General features: G+C 35.3%; 3 protein-coding genes across 4 annotated transcripts; 2 read left to right on the top strand and 1 right to left on the bottom strand.

Moving 5' to 3' along the window:
- Window positions 1-7,279: 7,279 nt before the first annotated feature.
- On the top strand, window positions 7,280-10,361 carry LOC107469199 (protein Dr1 homolog). Of its 2 annotated transcripts, none has more exons than XM_016088587.3 (6): window positions 7,280-7,479; window positions 7,583-7,645; window positions 8,400-8,489; window positions 8,780-8,874; window positions 9,107-9,175; window positions 9,844-10,361. In XM_016088587.3, the coding sequence occupies exons 2-6, from the start codon at window positions 7,591-7,593 to the stop codon at window positions 10,003-10,005; spliced, it is 471 nt and encodes a 156-aa protein (XP_015944073.1). In that variant the 5' UTR covers window positions 7,280-7,479; window positions 7,583-7,590; the 3' UTR covers window positions 10,006-10,361. The 2 variants fall into 2 exon arrangements, with proteins under 2 accessions (XP_015944073.1, XP_015944068.1); XM_016088582.3 differs by having other exon boundaries at window positions 7,283-7,479; window positions 9,841-10,361.
- Window positions 10,334-12,998, top strand: LOC107469215 (protein MIZU-KUSSEI 1). Its single transcript, XM_016088594.3, has 2 exons — window positions 10,334-10,407; window positions 10,982-12,998. The coding sequence occupies exon 2, from the start codon at window positions 11,703-11,705 to the stop codon at window positions 12,630-12,632; it is 930 nt and encodes a 309-aa protein (XP_015944080.1). The 5' UTR covers window positions 10,334-10,407; window positions 10,982-11,702; the 3' UTR covers window positions 12,633-12,998.
- A 3,859-nt stretch (window positions 12,999-16,857) lies between these two features.
- On the bottom strand, window positions 16,858-21,476 carry LOC107469223 (kinesin-like protein KIN-8A). Its single transcript, XM_016088604.3, has 7 exons — window positions 20,295-21,476; window positions 19,589-19,862; window positions 19,127-19,177; window positions 18,931-19,023; window positions 18,483-18,848; window positions 17,573-18,271; window positions 16,858-17,373 (listed from the first exon to the last, which is right to left on the bottom strand). Exons 1-7 carry the CDS (start codon window positions 21,086-21,088, stop codon window positions 17,341-17,343), a joined length of 2,310 nt encoding a protein of 769 aa, XP_015944090.1. The 5' UTR covers window positions 21,089-21,476; the 3' UTR covers window positions 16,858-17,340.
- Between the last annotated feature and the right edge of the window lie 936 nt (window positions 21,477-22,412).

Raw genomic sequence — 22,412 nt, 5'->3', positions numbered from 1 at the left:
TACCTCAGAGATAAAGTATTAGCAACTACATTCTCTTTAAAATGTTTAAATGCAATCACATATGAAAATGTCTCAATGAATTTCACCCATTTAGCATGTCTTTTATCAAACTTACCTTGTCCTTTAAGTGCTTCAAAGATTCATGATCCGTGTGAATCACAAGCTCCTTAGGTAAGAGGTAGTGTTGCCAATCCTCCAAAACCCAAACCAAAGCATATACTTCTTTGTCATAAGTTGAATATTTGCGCGAGCTAAATTTAACTCTTTACTAAAGAAGGCAATAGTTCATTTTTCCTGCATCAAAACAGTACCTATACCAATCCCAGAAGTATCACATTCGATCTCAAAGGTTTGATCAAAGTTAGGTAAAACAAGAATAGGAGCAGAGCACAAACAATCGTTTAGGGTATAAAATGCAATTTCTTGTTCCTTTTTTCCATTTAAACCCAATATCTTTTTTAATAACCTCTGTGAGAGGCATAGTAATGGTAGAAAAGTTTTTCATAAATCTCCTATAAAACTCAGCTAACCCATGAAAACTTCTTACCTCAGAAGCATTCTTGAGCGTTGACCATTCACGATTAGCCTTTACCTTTTCCTCATCAACCTCAATTTCATTCGCACTCACAACAAAAATAAGAAATACAACTCGATCAGTACAAAATGTGCACTTTTTAAGATTGACATGTAATTTTTCTTTTTGAAGCACTTCCAAAATAGCTGAAACATGTGACAAGTGGTCATCCAAACAACTGCTATAAATGAAAATATCATCGAAATAAACAACAACAAATTTACCTAAAAATTCTCGCAAAACATGGTTCATTAGACGCATAAAAGTACTAGGTGCATTAATTAGCCCAAAAGGTGTAACACTACCACACAGAGCTTTACGCTTAAGTTGTAAAACAGAGGTGGTGTGGTATTACGACCTCTAAAATAAAATATATATACATATGATAATAGAAAGAATATAATATACGTCTTGGAAAGTAAGTAAAGCAAAACCGCAAAAATAAAAAATGCAACGCTCAGAAATAACGTAACTTGCATACAAAGAAACTAAGGTTCATAAACATATATATACAGAAAGTAAGAACAGAGGGTCAAGAGTACAAGATAACAAGCTCCTAACTCAACACATATATATATATATATAGCCCAAAATACACAAAAGAGGTCCTAGTTCTCCATACACCTCTAAGAGGCACAAAAATAAAACAAGTTGTTAGGAGAGTTATATACATATAGTCATATATAAAAGTACACAAAACAAAGTTCCAAAATGATCCACTTTGCTAAAGAACTCCAGACGCCTAGCGAGGTGCTTCTCGACCTGCATATGAAAAACAACAAATATCTGTATGGAATAAGAACTGGAGGTTCTCAGCGTGGTAGAGGTGCTGCATACATAAGATATAAGGTCCTGGAAAAGTCAGAGGCAATCCTAGAACTCCGACATTCAAATTATAAAACTTAAATATTTAAAACTGAAACCATAAACAGGGTGGTCTCTAAGGCTTCCTAAACTTAACCCAAACCATACCATAATCCTCAAATCTTCCACCTTTTCTCCAATCCTCTAACTCCGGTGCACAGACAAGCAAAACAAACAAGTCAAGCACATACAGAAAGCATATATAACAAGTAACCAATTAGCAATTAACATGAATAAACAATTAAGCAAGCTAAGACAATGGACACTCAAACAAAACATACAAATGCACATGATGCATGCCTTTTCTACTGGTCGTGAGCTCACGTGTCGGTTAACTGCCAGAACCCGACACACCCGGTAGCTAATCCGAATACCATCTTTCAACTGCGCATCCCCAGGAGGTATAAAATTGGGGGATTAGTGCTCTACCACCTTCTCTTGGAGGCATACCAGGGGGAATAAATTGGGAGATTAGTGCTCTACCACCTTCTCCTAGTGAGGCCGTGCCATACTGGTCGAGGGATTAGTGCCCTACCACCTTGCAGACAAAGAGAGAAAAAGAATGTGAGAAAATACGTTAGGGGATTAGTGCCCTACCACTTTTCTCACATCCCACAAAAGACAATCACAATAAATGCGGGGAAATGAATCGAAGGATTAGTGCCCTACCGCCTTCCCCACATCTCACAAAACACAATCACAAGGAATGCGGGAGAAAAAGATCGAGGGATTAGCGTCCTATTGCCTTCCCCGCCTCCAACACATCAATATCATCATTATGTCCATTTAATCTCAAAATTCATCATCATCATTCCTTTACATTCATTCATTATAGTCATGGCATCACACATATACCTCATATCTTTGCATTTTCGTACATAATTCATCATTTCAAATCTTACTTCACCCTCAAGCTACCACCTTTTCCTACCTTCATCTTATTATTAGGCATACCACTAAGATCTAGGGGCTAAAACAGTAAAAATAGAGGTTTAGAGGTTTGAAATTAAGTTTTAAAACACAAAATTCATGTTTGCTGAAACAGGGGTCACGCGTACGCGTGGGAGTGAAATTTGCCTATCACGCGTACACATTACCTCGTCCGCGTACCCATGCATGCCAAATAGAAATCGCCCATCCGCGTATGGAGGGGTTTGCGTACGCATGCATTGTAGATGAGTAAAAAAATGGTTAAGTCTGTAGAATTTTAAATTTTACATACCGAACTTCGGACGTGCATAATTTTGTCATTTTAAAATATTTTTCATCCGTTCTTCGAACGGCGTAAACTTCACGGATCCAATTTTTATATGAAAGAAGTTTGAAACAATTTGGGAGTTCGGAAGCTAAGTTATGGCTCGCCGAAATTCGGCCAAAAATAAGATTTTCACAAAAATTCATAAACCTCTATTTTCACCAAAAATCAAACTCAATATCAACTTTCTATACACATAAACAACACCACAACATACCAAATCAGCATCACAACTCCACATTCTACCAAAATCAATCATACCTTATTCTTGTATACAAATTCTTTCAACGTTTTCAATAATAACATCAAAATCATTAACCTGAACATATCCACCATCAACATTCTCATTTACCATAATCAAAGTCATCATTCATTAACCTTCTTACCACATCAACTATATTCATACTACCAAAACAATGAATTTATCATGCCTCATCAAATTACACATATACATTGTCAACTAACTATTAATCAAGTTCAACATTCTCAATCCAACTTATCCTAAGTCGTCTAGCCTAAGTTTTCACAAGACATTATATATTAAATACGAGAAACAAAAACCATACATTGGCCGATTTTCTCATAGAATTCAAGGGCACCACCAAAATGTTCAAAATTCAGCCCCAAGAATCCAAAGTAATGACACCCAAAGCTCCACCAAGACTCCAATATTCACAATCAAGTTCCAATTTACATATATACACACCTAATACACATTACCATATATGTATACCCAAAACTAAATACCCAACACACAAAATTAATGAATTAATTAGGATTCTAGGATTATCACCTTACTCAAGCACCAACGAAACAAGATTAAGCGTTTTCCTCAAACTAATTCGAACCTAAACACTGGAATTAAATAATTTTTAACATCTTTACTCACAAATTTTTAAAATTGAAAATGAAAAAATTGAGGAAGAAAACGTGACTAAAACTTTGTAGAGCTCGATACTGCGAATGCGTGGTTGTAAACGAGACGGCAAACAGAGCAAAAAGTTATGGAGGATTAAATTGAATTCAAAGGTTTGAGTTCTTCTTCCTTTTTCTCCTCTCCATGAATGTGTTTCATGTGATTTGAACAGAAATGAGCTTCATAATTATAGTTGACAATATTTTGCGTAATTATAATACTGTGTAATTATTATTATTCCTATTATTTAAATTATTAATACACAAAAACTAAATCTTTTAAAATATTATTAGTTGTACTAAAATTTCTTATTAGCGTTAGAATAAAATATCTACATAAAAAGTTAGTTGTAGTAAAATATTTTATTAACGTTTTGCTTTAAAGTAATTATGCATAATTATAATTATTTATTTTTAAAATAGCTACTCAAATGAATTTAGCATTAATTAAAATTTTCTTTTTTATAATAAAGTATATCAATCTTATTATACTACTGTTGTATCAATGTATAATAATTTTAATCAATTATGGAAGTTAATATTAAGAAATATTAATATAAAAGGAAATTATTATTTAAAATTAAACCATCATATATTATTATTTATTCTTAAGATAGATCATCAAATTAATTTAGTATTAATTAAATTTTTTTATTTTAAAATATATCAATTCTATTATTTTACTATTGCATGAATGCATAATTATTTTAATTAATTACGTAAAATTAATGTTAAAAAATATTAGTATAAAAAAACTATCATTTAAAAGAAAATTATCATATATTATTAATATTATAAGACAATCATGCATAATTATACTTATTTATTTTAAAATAGATAATCAAATTTATTTAGCATTAACTAAATTTTATTCCTATTTTAAAGCATAACAATCCTATTATATTACTACAGTAGTATAATATATAATTATTTTAATCAATTAATAAAATTAATGTTAAAAAATATTAATATAAAAAAAGTTATTATTTAAAAAAAAAACTGTCGTATATTAATTAGATTATACATTAATCATGCATAATTAAATTATATAATAGTAATAATGTACAGTACTCATCCGTTTAAACAAGTGCTGGAAGTTTGATGTCGTATTATACATGCAGTAATTCATTGGTCTGGGGATGTCAACGGAACAGGGAGAAGGCCAGGATGGAGGATACCTCTTTGCTCCCCATCCCCGTCCCCAAATTTACTCTCCATCCCCGTCCCCGTTTCTGTTTTCCGTTGTGGGAGAATATTACTCTCCCACCCACATTCTCCACAGGGTCTCATTTTTTTGCGTGGGTCCCATTCTCTATCTCTTTGATAGTTTTGACTAATATTAGTTTTCATAGGAATAGAGCAGAAAGTATCCATTATATACAAAAACAGTAAAATTTTATACAAAAAATCTAAACGATAAGATGGTGACTTCTTTCAAAATGACGCAGTGGGGGATGCCCCGGCGAGGCAGAACACAGAGCAGTGGACGAAGTGGGAGACGCGACAGCAGAGAGGAGAATGGACACGATAACAGAGTTGTGAAAATGAACACCACTAATATAGAGAACGACGTGGTGAGGGTTATGGAACGGTGAGGAGTGACAATGCGGTTAGACGGGAGAGTGGCGAGGGGATGGCTGCAGAGAAGTTGGAGTATGAATGACGCTAGAGATCTATGAGTTGAAGAAGGATTATGCAAATGAGGATTAGAAATTTTGGGTTTCTCTCACTCTCTCTCCCTCACTCTCTCTCTCTATCTCTCTCTCTCTCTATATATATATAAGAAATAAACTATTAAGAACAATTAAGTAAATTTATAAAATTTGGGGATTAGGAGGGACGGAAGGGGGATCTTCGCTCGAGTCCCCGCGCCTGCCTCGGGAGAATTTCGCCCCCATCCCCATCCCCGCAGAAAAAATCCTCCACAGTCGGATCTCCATTCGGGGCAGTCTCCGCAGAGATCCGCGCGTCTTGGAGAGTTTTGCTATCCGTACATTGGCCAACAATAAACTATTAAATAAAGCTTAAATCTGCGACGAATTAATCCTTTGTCTGTCAGGTTAAGGATATCGTGGATAACAAAATTATATACATTTTCTCGTAAAAATCAAAATATTTTTTTATTACATACTATATTTTTTTGCTTTACTTAATCCAAATATTTTGTTAATTTTTTATTATATATTTTTATTTAATTTTTGGATAAATAATAAAACTAGTCAGCTGCAACGGGTATATCTTGTTTATAGTGTAAACGAGATATATGAAATGTTCATCTCGTTTACAGTGTAAACGAGATAAGTAGAAGACAAAGTGGCAGCAGCTATAAAAGGATGTGTAATCCTTGGTATTCTCCACAAACATTTTTCATCCTTTTTCTTTCTGGTTTTTCTCACGAAACAAGGCATTAATAGCCAGTAATAGTCTATACATAGTTGTGCTTGTTTATCCCAATTATTGTATTATGAGAAATGGTGACATTTGAGTGTGAGAGTCTGATATTGTTTCGCACTTAACGTGTGAATACGTTGTCAGATTTGAAGAGTTTAATATTGAGCAAATTCGGTGGTATAGAAGTGAGGGAGATTGGAAGGGTGGCGTATATGTTGCTGGCACCCATGGGTAACAGAGTCTTCCGGTTTCGACTATTCCGACTTCAAGGGGACAAGCATGTACGACTGATGTTCGACATCCATAGGAGGATCATGGTGGAGCAGGTAATGGAGTTTTCCGCCGAGGTGGGACATAGTGATGGTGGTGGTTCCGTACACTCGACCTATATACAAGACGACCGACCTCTCGCACCACCGCTCATTCATGTCGCCATTCTAGTGGATGAGGCAGAGGAGGGCAAAGAGGAGTCGGACAGTAATTACGTGGAGGACAATGTGAATAGTGATTCGCCATTTCATGTATCTCGTTTATAGTGTAAATAATATTTATATATCTCGTTTACACTGTAAACAAAATAAGACTAAAATATTTAAAACGATAAATAATTTTTAAATTATTTATTTTAATAATCATCTCATTTATTTTATTTATTAAAATAAAAATCCCGAGCCAGTGAACCATTTCATTCTAAAGTTTTTTTTTGGGGGACTATTCAAAAAGTTGAATTTGTAGTTCAAGATTTTTTTTTCATGAATGATTAACTTTTCATTAATTAAAAATAAGAACACACTTTCCTAAAATAATATTTACAACAAAATTTTAGCAGCCCACCCGTCTAAAACAAAAATCTATAGATAGAATCATTATAATAATTTGCAAACATTAAATATATATTAGTAAAAATATTTGGATTACGTATTTGAGAATTTAAGAGTCTTGAAAACATAGGTATTTAATTGAATAAATAATTGTTTGATAACATTTTATTTAAAAATAAATAAAAATTATTTAGGAAAAAAGAATTACACCAACTCCTTTTGGAATTTAGTGAATTTTGTCATCAAATATTTACAAAATAAAAGTTCTACTGTTATTTATTTATTTATTTTTGGACAAAAGATAATATGAGAATAAAGGAAAAGGAAGAAGTAGAGAGAACGTTTCAATATTCAGTTGCGGAAAAAGCGCTAGACGCGCGGGAGAGGAGCGCGTGGGAAAGGGTAAGGTCAACGCGCTTTGGGGGGTAGTGTGGGTTGCCCTAATCGCATGCGAGCGAGAACTGGTTCTCTTATCCTGTGAAACCACCATCATAAATTCATATCATCGCTCTTCAGCCATGTCCTCCTTCCTCCACCATCTCTTCGTCTCCGTCTTCGTATTCGCCTTCCTCAATCTCCGATCTGAATTCGGCTGAGTCGGCTTGCTCGATCGCTACCCTCACTTGTCAGATTCGCTTCCGATTCAACCCGGTAAATCGGTGAGTTCCCATCTTCTTTTTCCTTATATCTTTCAGATCTGAAAATTTTCTTCTCTTTTGATTCGTTTTTTGTGCCTTAATTTTTACTTTTCTTCGGTTTTAGGTTGAACAATGGAGCCTATGGACATCGTCGGCAAATCGAAGGAAGACGCTTCGCTTCCTAAAGGTTTTCTTTGTTTTCTTTAATATTTTAATTTTTAATTTTTTCCCCTTAGTTTTTGACGGTGACTTTTTCTTAATTTGATTTGATTTTTAAAATTTTTTTTTAACTGGCTTTATTTTGATTGCATACATATCACATATGTGATATTTATATTTTCGTTGAGTTCGTTGGAATCAATTTGTTGTGTGCATATATGATTTTCATTCCTTTCTGAAAATACTTTGGGATTTAGGGTTAGGATGAGGAGAATTGAAAGAAATAAGTCAAGATTGAGAAACACTTTGTAATTTTCATTGTTTTTAGCAGCTAGCACTAATCTCTCATTATTATTTTTATTCTGAGCTGCACTAAGGGGGGAGATCACATTATAATTAATTAATCACTGCAGAAATTTTGTTTCTGTTTGATGACTAGAAATCATCATTCCATATATAGCAAGCCATAGATGCCATATATGCCTTTTCTCTCTCTCACTTTCCTTTCCTTAATTGATTATTATTTATTTATGATTTTAACAGAACAACTTTCTCAATTTTTTGGAATGAAAAAGAATTACGGTTTTCTAGTTAAATTGATAGAGTTGTTATTCATAATACCTGATTGTCACTGTTCTTGTGGACCGGTTTAATTGAGAAAATGCTGTTGACTAATAGTAAAAGTCTGGTGTCTGTTTTCCTGCTAACTTTTGTGGCACTTGAGATTAGGTCTTTTCTTGTATTTTGTTTGTGTTGCTCACCGAAGCTGTTATTTTTTGCAGCAACAATGACAAAAATTATTAAAGAGATGTTACCTCCAGATGTACGTGTTGCAAGAGACGCACAAGATCTATTGATCGAGTGTTGTGTAGGTCGGATTTCCAACTTTTGGTGTTTTTCTTGTTACTATTTTTTGTATTCTTTTAGTTTGAGGTGATTCTCTATCCAGGGCCTAAATTCTATATAATGGATCTTTCTTAGCACCATAATTTGTTATGGAATCTAGACCCTGCATAACATGTTTGTTTTTGTATCTATATTTGGTGGGCATGAAAAAATTATGTTATTGAATGGCAATTTATGCTTCCTTTATTTTAGCAGTTTCCTGTTTCATATTCTTATTTTACTCAGTTAACTGAATAATAGTTGTTTATCAATGCAGAATTTATAAACCTTGTTTCGTCGGAGTCCAATGAAGTCTGTAGCAGAGAGGAAAAACGGACTATTGCACCTGAGCATGTACTGAAGGCTTTAGAGGTGAATATTCTTATATTCATCAACCCTTTGTATATATCGCTAAGTTTGCATGCGATTCGTCTGCAATTTATACTTAAGTGTTAATCTGGCCCCATGGAATTATCTTGGATTGTTGTAAACTAAAGATAGCCATAGAAGATGTTATAAGCAATTATGGATTGGAGATTTTCAAGAATGGATAAATATTAGATGTTTTAAACTGGGCCTTATATGCTTACTTTTTTCTACTTAGGTCCTCGGCTTTGGCGAGTACATTGAAGAAGTCTATGCAGCATATGAACAGCACAAGCTGGAGACCATGGTAATCTTAACATTTATGCACCATCCATGCTGAGTTCGAGTGTTCTTTTACAATTAGCAATATTGCTTTCTGTTAACCTGCCACCTTCCCTTGAGGTTCTTAATCTGTGAGAACTTGCACATGAAAGGGGGGGTATATGAACACGTGGAGTGTTCCCTTTTGATGAACCAATTCCAGTGTTTTACCTCTGTATTTGAGAAATCTTTTTTGAAGTTGCACTTTCCTGTTTCCTAATTGCGGAATTAGATGAAAGATGCAGTGTTTGTAGGAGAACCTGTAGGATATACCATCTCCTACTATTCTATTCTGGGTTTTTTTTCTACATGCTGTTTGTGAGCACGTCCTTTGTTTATTTTTCTATTGATATTTTAGTAGTTCTTGTCATCACAGTCCCTACTCTTTCCGGTTCTATCTTTGGAATATAGGCTTTTTTGCTCTATCAACTTGATGGAATGATGAATTTGTGGCTGACAATAATGCATCCTTCTGATTTAATGATTAATTAATAGTAAGCGGATGAATGGTCTAGTATTCTAGCTTTTGGTACACCGGTATCATTTTGGGTAATGAGAAGTTTGAGCAGTTTTTTGAGGCAGTTAACTTTATTGTGTGCAAAATTACTTGGGAAAGGGAAACGATTTTCTGATTGGTTATTGTTTCTCCAGCAGGACTCTTTAAAAGGTGGTGGTAAGTGGAGCAATGGAGCTGAGATGACCGAAGAAGAAGCATTAGCAGAGCAGCAACGGATGTTTGCAGAGGCGCGAGCCAGGATGAATGGCGGGGCTATTGCTTCCAAGCAACCAGAAGCTGACCAAAGTTTAGATAGCTAACTCTAGGACCTCGTGTTTTCTCGAAGCGTGGGCAAAGGCATCTCTGACATCTTTTCCTGCCCTTCTAATTAGCTCTGTTGTGTACAAAAGCCACTCACTAGTTTGCTGGCCTATGTGGATGTGCTCTCCATTTGTATTCTATCCTTTTATGAATCCATATTTGTAAGTCAATGTAATTAGTGAGAGTTCGTGAAAACCCTCCACTATTTAGAGTTACGTGTAAGTATTTAATCTGCATTTTGTGTCTTCTACACACTAACAGCTCGTAGCTTGAAGCTGACGGTAGCGACTATATTAGATTGTAAAAGTTATTGATGAATATGTAGAAGCAATGGTATTCTGTTTATTTCTGTTAACTTGTTAGATATGAGACATCATTCAACCTCTCCTTTCTTCTCGCAGGTATGATCCGTCTACATCTATTTTTGTTAAATTAGCTCCTTTTGTGTTCAACTTAAATGGTATTTATCCTCTGGTTATAGGTAAATAATTATTCGGAGATTTAACATGATGGCTTATTTTGACAAAATGTAAAATTATGTACTACTTTTTCCAAATGCGGTTTGTTATTTTAAGAGGAAGTATCATGTTTAGGTTTCAATTCTGTGTTAACCCCGTTATCGTATTCGGGTGTACCAGAAGTATTATTACTCTAATTTCTGTACGTTTAGAAACATTCAATTAATGTTTCTATTCTACTACGCTATAAGTCTCCTTTCTTGTTTTTGCCTAATCATAGCCGGAAATCGAAAATAATCTTATTTCTGATACTAGATTCTCCTGTTTTTCTGTTTATGATCTTGGCGTTGGGAATCGAAATCTCAACACACTAATAAAATGTCTTATTGGTTAACGCATCCGAATTATTGTGTCTGTTCTATCCTACTACTCTACTCCCTATATTATTAAACACTCGATAGTTCTGATAAACTAATACGAGTTTGGGTTAAACATGGCTTTTCCATTTTGTTGACAGCGTAGAAGGATTTAGAAGAAGTGGGGCCATGGCAAGGTACAAATAGGGTGTCAGTTCGTAGATACGTGTAATGTAGGCTCTGTAGCCAGCAATGAGCCATGAGAATTCAGTAATCCCTCAAGATGACGTCATCATGGTGCACCTTTGCACTAGAAGACATGAAATGGTGCAGAGGAGTGTGCTTGCTTGCTACTCTCCTGAATGCATGTCTAGTTTCAACAGTGATGGCTTTGTGCTTTGTTTTTTTTCTCTCTTAAATTTTTCTCTAATTTCTCTTTTTTACCGTTTTGGGTGCATCAAGTCAAAAGAGCTTAGTCAAGCACAATTCCCCCCTTCTCTATCTGTGGCTGAATGCCCCACCAGAAAGTGAAACAACAAACACATTGTCTCCTTAGATTCCTTTCTTTTCCATTTGAAAATTGCACTCTCTCTCTCTGTGCCTGATTTCCCATATCAGCTAGTGGGACTGCCTATGTTTCTTTTGTCAGGATTCTTCTCTTGCTCTCTCACACACTATAGATATTAGATATAGATTCATATAGATACATAGATACATGCCTATAATTACAAAGAAAGAACCAAACTTTCTTATTTAATTAACCATAAAATCCTCAACTAACAGTATAAAGAAGAAGCCACACTCTCTGTGTGTGTGTTTCTCTGTCTCTCCTTTCCCCCTTCTCTTCTCTGCTTTTTTAACCCTTTACTCTTCTCTTCTCTAATGAAGACACTACTCATGGAGAGGACAACCACCTCAACAAACTCAACAACCTCATCAACCTCAAACTTAACCTTAAACTCTTCAGGAAACCCATCTCAAGACATGTCTTCCAAGAGGCACCACTTCCACTGGACTAACAAAGTTGGAAACGAAGAAGAAGAACAGCAAGAAGAAGCTGAACTATCACTTCCCACTTCCCAGACAGTGTCCAAGATCATAGAAGAGGAGACAAAAGCAGCAAAAGAAGAACAACTTCTTGACAACAAAGCTGTTCAAGGAACAACTTCACAAGCAAGGAGGAAGCTTCAGGCAGTGGCAATCTCCAAACTCCGTTCAGTTCTCACAGTTTTCAACAAGAACCGTTCCAACCTACCCTTTGGTCTTGGCCCTCGTGTAGTTGGAACACTCTTCGGTTACCGTCGTGGCCATGTCCATTTTGCTTTTCAGAAGGACCCCACTTCACAACCCGCGTTTCTCATAGAGCTTGCAACACCGATAAGCGGTTTGGTTCGGGAAATGGCTTCTGGGTTGGTCAGAATCGCCTTGGAATGTGATAAAGAGAAGAACAAAGAAGGTGTAGAGAATGAGAAGAAGGAGAAGAAGGAGAAGAAGCAAGCGAGGCTTCTTCAGGAGACTCTGTGGAGGACCTATTGCAACGGTAAAAAGTGTGGCTATGCTACAAGGAGAGAGTGTGGGCCTAAAGACTGGGATATTCTGAAAGCCGTGGAACCAATTTCAATGGGTGCTGGTGTTCTTCCAGTGAACAACAACAATGGTGAGGGTGGTGGTGGTTCTGATGGTGGTGAAGTTATGTATATGAGGGCAAGGTTTGAGAGAATTGTTGGGTCAAGAGACTCTGAAGCTTTCTATATGATGAACCCTGATAGCAATGGAGCACCTGAACTTAGTATCTATTTGCTTAGAGTCTAGCAGTTCATGGCAAAGTTCTGTTTTTTCAGTTATTATACTTAGTTTCCCTTTGTTCTTTGTGGATTCTGTGAACAGTAGGTTATTTATTTATTATTCCTATTCCTATACTACTTGCTTATTAGCTGTTCAATCATGGAAATGGAGACCTAGTCCTGTCCAAGGTTGTTCTTTTTTTTTTTGTCTTTTCATGTACCCTTATTCTTCATGGAGATGGAGGAAGTTGAGGGGTTTTCTGTTTTTTCTTCTCTCTTTTTTTTTTTTTGGGTAGAGTGGGGTCATGAAAGGTGTATCTGTATAGTTCCTATTATTATTTCTATTTTTCTCTAATCCTTGAATTAGTGATATGAGACTGGAGGTTAATGCTAATCATGATTGTTTTTGCATTTTTCTTTTTGTTTTATAATTCTGGATTTTGATTTAGTGCCTTTTTAGCAAAATTTCATGATTGCCATGTTGTTTGTTTAATTAAAATTGGAGGATTAGCCTTCTATCTTTGCACTGTACTCCCCCACGCTTTCCTTTTTTCATTTTTACCCCCGTTATGTGCTTATTCCCTAGTTGATTTCATTTCATTCATTACAATTGGAAGTGCTGCTTCCACTTCAGAATGTCCCTATTATGTGGTCTTATGTTGGTTACTCCATCACTCTTCACACAGACCATTACTGCTAGTTATAAAATTTGCATCAATCACACTTTCTTTGTGGGTCTAAATACTTCTTTTGCTGCTTATATCTTGAACATACTGTAGTTTGGATTCTATAACGTCAGTCATGTTCTTACAGATTCTACTGCATGTGATCCTTTCTTTACTCTATTTAAGGGGAAGATTACCATATGAGAATGTATGTATAAGCATTGTAACTTGATATCATATATTAATTATTATTTGGGGCTGTGAGTGCCATTTCATTATTTGTTTTGTTTTGTTTCCTTGTGAGTTGTGATTATCTTCTTTCCTTGTTTAGCTTGAATCCTTTATCAGCATGTTCTTTCATACCAACACAATTTTCAGTATTTGGTCCAAAAAGCAAAGATTGTTCCAATCATTGCTTTTTATGTACAAATTTGTTTGGGAAGTGATCCCAAGATTTTTTTTTTTTTGCCCTTTTTCTTTTTCCTTTTAAATTTTAATGCTTAATCAATCATAGAAGTCATAAAAAGCAAATGTAAAATAGAAAAAGGAAAAAATATATATTCAGTTACCCACAATCTGACAACATACCTCATCTTTTTTTTTTCATTTTGCTATCCTTTATTCTTTTGTTTATGCACTCAGCTATTTTGCTTTTTCCACTTGTTGACTGCTTTTTTATTTTGTTTGGCCTAATTGAAATGTATATGAAAAACATTCTTATTTTTCTCACAAGCTTACATGATTCATTGTAATTTGTGCAAGCATGAGTCTCTTAAAGTATTAGACTATATCACTATGTAGCCCACCACATTGAAACATATGTGGCCACAACACTTATTTAATCACAAAAAAGGAAAATTCCTTCAACCTTGATTATTTGATCATAATAGTGATCTCTCCCTTTTTTCACCTTTCCTTTCTCCTAGTTTTCAGGCTTTAACAATTTCCCACTATTTTTTTCCCTGTAGATTAGTAGAGAGAAGAAAATGTAGATTAGAATATGTTGCTGACAGCTAGAGAAACCAATTTGTTACATGCCTTTCACTGATACCGAAGTTGTTGTTCATAAAAAAAAAAAAAATTTATCATCTAGTAATCATTCTTCTTAAGATAGAAAAGCTAATTGCTCCACATAAAGTTTGGCTACTCATTCACATCATTATTGGCCTAATTAGTGCACCAACACACCCCAATCCCCACACTGAAAATATGAAAATAAACAATGGAGATAGAAGAAGAAACCAGAATAATCCCTTAAGGTTGTCGGTGGAACATATTCACAAGTTTAAGGTGTTGTCCGTAAATTAATAAAATGGATCTTACATTGTCATCTTTCTCTCCAAAATCATATAAGTAAATTTAATGCAAATCATTCTATTAAGATCAGGACATACCAATAAACCTTTAGAGTTTATACCTGAGAAGAACTAAACTTGTTCTTTTGTGAAATATGAGGATATCTTTTACTAGTTATGTAAGCCATCTTTGTCTTGGCTTTAACAATTTCGATTGTTCCATTTACTGAAAAATCTTAGTTGATGAATTAGACCAAATAGTTATTATAATTAAAGGGGACTTCAGGTTGATGCTATGCAGTCTATAATTGTTTTGTGTCTTCTTTTTGGTCGGGAATCAAAGATTATTACTACACTTTTCCACCAGGTTGTGTCACTAAGCTATGGGATTCTCATCTATGATCTATGTAAGCTAAGGTTCACACTTTTTTTTGGCATACATTAGAAAATAATGGCTAGAAAGGGACAGCACCTATTTGCTCAAATATATAGCAGCTGTTATGAGGTCTACTACTACAATGTGAGTTTATTTTATAAAGAGTAGTATTAATTGAATATCTAAACGTTAGTGTTGATATGAAGTCCAAAATTTAGTTATTTACATGTTAAAGGAATATCCTTTTCTTATATCAACTATTGCATGATATGTTGGTTCAGAAAAATGTCACAGCACACTTTGGCTTTTTGCACAGATATCTTGTGATTTGTCATTTGTTTCTTTGATCTGTTGGGACTTGTACCTACTACCTAGGAGATCTTTCTATCTGCCATAGATCTTTCCAATCTTTAGGTAGATCAATGGAATTTCATTGAGCTTTGTAATTACTTTTATTTTAACAAATAAGAAAGAAAATATATATGCAGAGGAAGACTTTCTCTTAGTTCATGGATTGCACTATCTGGTATGGTAAAATTTAATCTTCTCTTGTTTCTTACTTCTTAGTAGTTATCATTAAAGTGATGTTACTAATGCCTAAATGATAAAAAAAAAAAACTTATTTTGTGATTTTTTTAAAGAGTAAACCACCAAAAATACACTCGAATAATTTTGGCGCTGATAAAAATGCATCCAAATTTTGTTATCGATAAAAGTGTCCTCAAATAATTTTAAAACGCCACAAAAATATCTAACATTAAATATGTATTTTCAAAAAATGGTTTAAAGATTGAATTTTAATGCACTTTTTGCAAGCATGATTAGAAAAATGAGATGTTTTTATCCTTAAAATTTGGTGATTTTTCCGCTGAGTATATATATAATTTTTTTGCGATTTTTTTTGTCAATAATTAATAATACTTTTAAAAAATCACAAAAAATATATACTTAGCGAAAAATCAACAAATTTTAAGAATAATAATATCTCATTTTTCTAATCATGATTGTAAAAAATCCTATCAAAATTCAATTTCTAAAGTATTTTTTGAGAAATACATATTTAATGTTGGATATTTTTGTCGCATTTTAAAATTATTTGAGGGCATTTTCTCGATAAAGAAATTCGGGTGCATTTTTATCAGCGTCAAAATTATTCGAGCACATTTTTAATAGTTTACCCCCCTTTTTAAAATACTAAAACTTATTTTTGTTATTTTTAAATCATATTTGATATCAAATTAACAATTACTTTTAGATATTCAAATAACATCACTTTTCTCAATATCTTAGAAAAAACTACTTGCTTATCTTTGGGTGTGGTGTTAAGATGATATGAGTATCAAATGTTAAGAGTTAATGTAACACAACTCTTATTTTGTTACTTTTAAGTTTGAATTTAATTTTAAAACATACAATTTTACATATGCATTCAATTACATAATGTTATATTAGAAAAACTAACTATATTTTATATTAATCGCATAAATGGTAATAAAAAAAAACAGATGTAGTTAGATAATTATATAAAATATTTTGTACTACAAATCAAAATTAAACTCTTTGAGTTTTAACATAACTAAAGAATTTAGATATTCTAAAGTGAGAAAATTAGTAAAATAATGTGAAGAAGTATATTAAATTCATAACTCTCATAAAATGTGTGTTTCATTATCCTAATTTAAAAGTGATTAATCTTTCATACCACTTTTCCAACTTCTTCACCTTAGAGTCTTGATCCATAAATAAAAATAGTAGTTCTCTTGTAATAATCAGTCAATCAGCTACCACATTGCTATTAAATTTTCAAAGTGTATGCACCACAAATTCACATGTTGGTTATCCAACTTGTGTCATAATTGTACAGTATTTTCAATGGGGATTAGATGTTTAAGTCAGCATCAAAGGTCATGAATACAATAATAAAGAAACAAATATATTAATTAATCTTGTCAAAATTAACAAACTTGGATTGTACAATGAAAACAACCTTGTCGAAACTGAAATCAAATAATGAAAAGATTTGACTACTTAAAATTGACCCTAATCTACAAGTACATGTCATTATCAAACCTAACACAAATTCACATTACATCTGATTTTTTTCTCTTGTTAAAGTCTATAAAAGTATGGTGTATTGAGGTTGAGGAAACAGTGAATGTACATACATAATAAAAGATTTTATAGTTTCCTCAAGAAACTTCAATAGCCTGAAATAATGAACATGGTTCAGTTTGGGGGGGTGATGATGAGTGAGAAGCAGCACACTTGGGGTCTTGCAGTTGATTGAACTGTTTCCTTATTCATTTGAGGTGCACATCATGTTTGCAATGAGATCTCTCAAACTGAGCTTCCTTGTGTTCTAAGCAACTTCATCTTCCCCTCCTTTTTGTGTAAATCACTTTAAATATTCGCTTTTTGCCGAGCAAAACCAGGCTGTATAATACAACCAAAAGTATATGGAGACAATGCAAACAAGAAAAATAGATTTGTTATTTGCTTTGGTTACAAAAAATGAATGCTGTATTGATTTTCACCATTGAGAAGTAAAGATGAAGATAAACATGGGGTTGGTGAAAATATGATCAATTATGAAAATCTTAAAATTTTCACAAGGAGCAAGAAAGTACTATACCTGAAGAAGCATTGATGGAGGGGGTGCAGTAGTAGGTTCAGGAATGACATGACTTCTGGTTTTTCTGCCATTAAATGTTGCAATAGATGGGCTGTTAGATGTGGTTATGTCCCAAAAGCTTCTCTTCTTGGCAACTTGGACTGGTGATCGAAAGCGATGGCTTGGACTCTTCAACTCGCCATTGCTTGACTCCTTTAGCCTTAGGCTAGCCCTGGTCAACACTCTCTTCCTTACTTCTTCTGCTGTTGTTGCTGCAGTGGTTTGAATTCCACCCTTTTGTGAAAGCTCGCGAATAAGATCATCTTTTTGCTTTAGCTGCAAACTATGATCTTTCTTCATTCTCTCGATCTCTGCCTCCAGTGCTTTCACGGTTCGGTTGAGTGTTCTCACAGCTAGCTCAGCTCCTTTCTTCTTGTTGGATTCTGGAGTGAAACAAGTTCCCGAGAGGAAAGAAGATCTAGTCCTTCGTTTTTCGTTAGGCTGTGTGGATGTTGGAGGAGTAGAAAGAGCTGAAGCTGAAGGCGGTGTTGGAGAGGATTGCGCAGCCAAGGACTGTGCTTGAACAGTCAACAATTTCTGTTGCTGCTTTGCTAGCTGCATTCTCAATTCACGATTCTCCTTTTGCAGCTCGATTACCAACTTGGCCTGGTCAGTTTCTGTCTCCGGCACTGGCAATTGATCCTCATTAGCATCTCTTACCTGCATGAACAGATTACCTTATTTATTCAATGCCATCACAAATATGTTTAGTTTTTGACATGCTGATAGTATGATACTACTTTCCTTCCAAAATATTTGTTGCTTTGAAAATTCGTATAAAGATAGAGTTATAAATGTGTTTAATGTACAACATGATGAAAACTTCGGAACAGAGGGAAGTAATAGCTTGTAATGGTAAAGAGGATTCAACCTTTGTCCGAATCTCCTTGGCTCTATCGGCCCAGTGAACAGTATTCTGTGTTTCGCCAAATGAGAGGTTACTTGGGCTTATATTCGCAATCATGATAGTGTTACATGTTCCTCCTAATGAGTCCTTGAGGAGTTGAGTGAGTTTGGAATTCCTATATGGTATGTGTTTTTTGCCTTCCACAAGAGCATTTATGCAGCTGCTTAGTGCAAGGAGAGACCGGTTTATGTTAGCGCCCTCAAGAGATCTAAGTGTTCTTTGATCTGTGGCAAGAGCTCTCTCTGACCCTGCAAGATCAATCAATGAGAGCTTTCCCACACGATTAACTATATTCATCGCTGCATCCCTAACTCGGTATTCAATCACAACCTATATGTAACAAAAATAAGGTGGATTTTGTTAGTGAGTAGAACATGTCACAATCATAAGGTGGATTTTGTTAGTTAGTCACCTGCAAAATTGCATGTGAACGCGAAGATGTTTCATTCGCACGAGTTGGTTCGGTGGTTCTGTTCTGATTTCCTTGTTGCAGCAATGCCATAACCTGCATCAACCAACCAAGGTGAATACAATGTTAAATAAGGTTCAAAGTTCAAACTCAACTACTTATAAAAATTGGAATTCACTAAAAGGGATGAGAACATTACTTCATCTGTGGAATAAGCTCTATATTGTGTAAGACCTGCTGCCACAATCCCCTATAAAATGTTTGGACAATGTATCATCAGATGTCATTAAAAAGTAAAAGATAATGCATAGTCAACTTGGATCACAAAATTTTTTATGTTTGAATAATATTACTTATGTTCTTGAATCATAAAAGTGAACTCAAGCACTCAACCTGGGGACCAAAATTCATAAACTTGAAACTCAGGAATTCATGGGATGAATTTATGCAAATTTTCATGATCTCATCATCATAATCATGGTGGCACAGGTAGCAAGCAATATGATAAACAATGGCATTAATTAAACACATTAACCTTCTTCAAGAACTTACAATCACATCACAAAACTTCCACTAACATCTCCCATCACACATTATAAACTTTCAGTAGTGGTTTGTTGGATACACAATAAGCTTCTATTCGCAAGGTGAAGAAGCAAACCTGTTTATCTTCTCTAAGAACCAGAGGCCTTCCAGGGGAAAGTAAATCCCTAACTGTTTCATTGTAGACCTCAAGATACGACAGATGAACAACATGGTTCCCATCACAACTTCTCTGCCTGATTTTGCTAAAAACATCTTTGATTGCCAATACCATCACTCCAGGATTCTCTACCGTGCCGAGCATGGTGTAAGTCTTTCCAGCTCCCGTGGCACCATAACAGAACACTGAACCATTCCTCCCTTGCAGAACTGCTTCCACTAGTTCTGAGGTCCTGAAAATTTGAAAAGTCAATGCACAAGCCAATAAAAGATTCTTGAATGCTTGCTGAATAAATGTTTTTGGTATGTCAAATCTCAAAAAGCTGTCTCAACAATTTTTTAATCATAAACAACTTTGAATTTGAATTCAGTCTTAGCTGATTCACAAACACTTAGTTTCAAAATGAATACAGAAAGAAGCAACATTGATGGTACTATCAATGTCTACATTCATAAACCTACAAATTTCTCCAATATGGTAATCAACTAATCATAATTCATAGCAATGAAGTAAGTAACATTGATCAATAGATGAAAATTCAGCAACTTTCCAAAAAAAATAGCAACTAAAGCTAGCTCTTTTACCATAAAAACCATTGATTCCAGTTTCAGCACAAAACATGAAAATTATTGAAAATTTTTAAAATCCATAAAATGAAACTCACGTAGTTGAATAAACTTCTTGCTGAGTAGCCGATTCAGGAAACGCAGCATCAAAAGTGAAGTGCCTTCCACGAACCCTATTCAGCCTCAGATAATCGTTCTCGTTTGCAAATTCCGTTAGATAAACGTCACGGCGATTAACGACCCTAACGGAGCACCGTGAACCCGCTTCTTTCTCCTTCTTGTTCATAGGCCTAAGCCTCACAAACACAAGGATCCTGCTCCCATTCCCATCCACCTTCCCCTGTTTCTCCGAACTCTCCTCCGCCGACGTCGCCACCGGCGCCGCCGCTGCCCCCATCGACAGCTTCCTAGCCACCGTGTTGGAACCAGAATCCGAAACCATTGTTGTATTTTTCGTCGTTGTGGATTTTCTCTGGCACGAAAACCCAACGATTCGGTCGGTTCCAAGAACTGGAAGGTTCTCCTTTGTGTCTTCGTCGGCGGCAGTGGCGGTGGCGGCGCGTGATGGTGGTGGTGGTGGTGGTGGTAGTGGTTGTGGCAACACGAAGGTTCTTGTAACGGTCGAATTTGGAAGAAGGCTGTACATTTTGTTCTCTCTCATGATTCTGCTCTCTGTTTTACTCTGTTCTTGTCTGTTGTTTTCGTTGCTCTGTTCATTTTGGAACTTCAGGGAAGGGTTCTTGAGAGCTTGAGAAGCTTGCTTCTGCTGCTCGTAGAGCATTGTCAGTGCCCTAAGCTTCTCCTTCAGGCCATGGTGCGGGTTCCTCAGCCGCGAGTCCGGTTCGTCTCGAACCGGGTTCGGCGTCATCTGAGACCGTGTCGAAACCGGCATTATCTCGAGATTCTTCGGTTCTTTTGCTTCTACGGTGACATGCCAAGAAGAATTTGAGATCGACCCAGCTAAAGAGGAAGCTTTGTGGCAGTTCTTAAAGTCGGAAACTTTTCCGGCGGAAGAGTAAAGAAAGAAAAGGAAGAAAGAAACAGTGTTTAGCTGAAGAAGAAAGAGTAGTAGTGTTTTGTTTGCATTCTAGGTGTTTGTGTAAATGTGTGTGCGAGATTTGGAATTTTGATTTTTAGGTGAATCTGAGCCGTTGGTTTAGGAGGGAAATCGAACGAGTATTAGTTTACAGTTTACCCTTTGGGGTTTGACCGTTTGAGTTGACTTTTTAGAGTGATTGAGGGAGTGGAAATACTGAAAACTGAAAAGTTTTGAAATGGAAAAATTTGAATGGGGATTTTGGGAGTAACGGTCAAATACTCAAATGTGAAGATCCCAAACGGTTATCTAATGTGGGGGTCCACTTTGGATAATATTTGCTACTACTCCCTAATGCACGGGAATCTTACCTTCACCATAAATGAGGAATTTATTTTAATTTAATAATATACATATATGATATTAGGGGTGTGCATGGGCCTGGTGAAACCGGGTTTAATGTGACCCAGATCCGGCCCGAAATATATACCGGGCCTATTTGTTAGACCCGAATCCGACCCTAGACCCGATGAAACCTATACACTTTCGGGCCACGATTATACCGGGTAAAAACCGGGTGAAAATCGGGCCGTTAACATTATGTTACGTTGATACCTTCTTGTAAGTTAGCATGTAAAAATATCCAAATTTCCAAGACTCCAACTATTATTTGACATGGTAAAATTCACTTAGAAAAATATAATAAGAACCAACTTTTCTCTAAAATTAAAGCATAACCATAATCAATACTAATATTGCCTAATAACACCAAATATTTAAATTAATACAAATAACACAAGATTATGCATTAGTCTAAAGTCTTATGCATTTTAAATATAAAACATTAACTTATAGTCTTATATATAATGACTAGTAATACAAAATATTAAAGTTTACAATACTTAAATTTCACATAATAATAGCCATCATCCATCTAGGGGTGTGCATGATCCATCACTAATAACACAAAATATTAATTGTGTATGATGACCGGGCCACCGGGCCGATTTCGGGTGACCCGAGATATGGCCCGGACCCGACTCGAAATAATGACCGGGTCTATTTTTAAGACCCATACCCGGCCCTAGACCCGATGAAATCACACCAAATTAACCCCAAAAGTGTTCGGGACCGGGCCGGATCTTCGGGTCGGGTCGGGCCATGCACATCCCTATATGAT

The sequence above is a fragment of the Arachis duranensis genome, chromosome 1 (genome assembly GCF_000817695.3).
Source record: "Arachis duranensis cultivar V14167 chromosome 1, aradu.V14167.gnm2.J7QH, whole genome shotgun sequence".
Classification (NCBI taxonomy): domain Eukaryota; kingdom Viridiplantae; phylum Streptophyta; class Magnoliopsida; order Fabales; family Fabaceae; genus Arachis; species Arachis duranensis.
The sequence above is the reverse complement of the archived record's forward strand: the minus strand, read 5'-3'. Positions and strand labels throughout refer to the sequence as shown.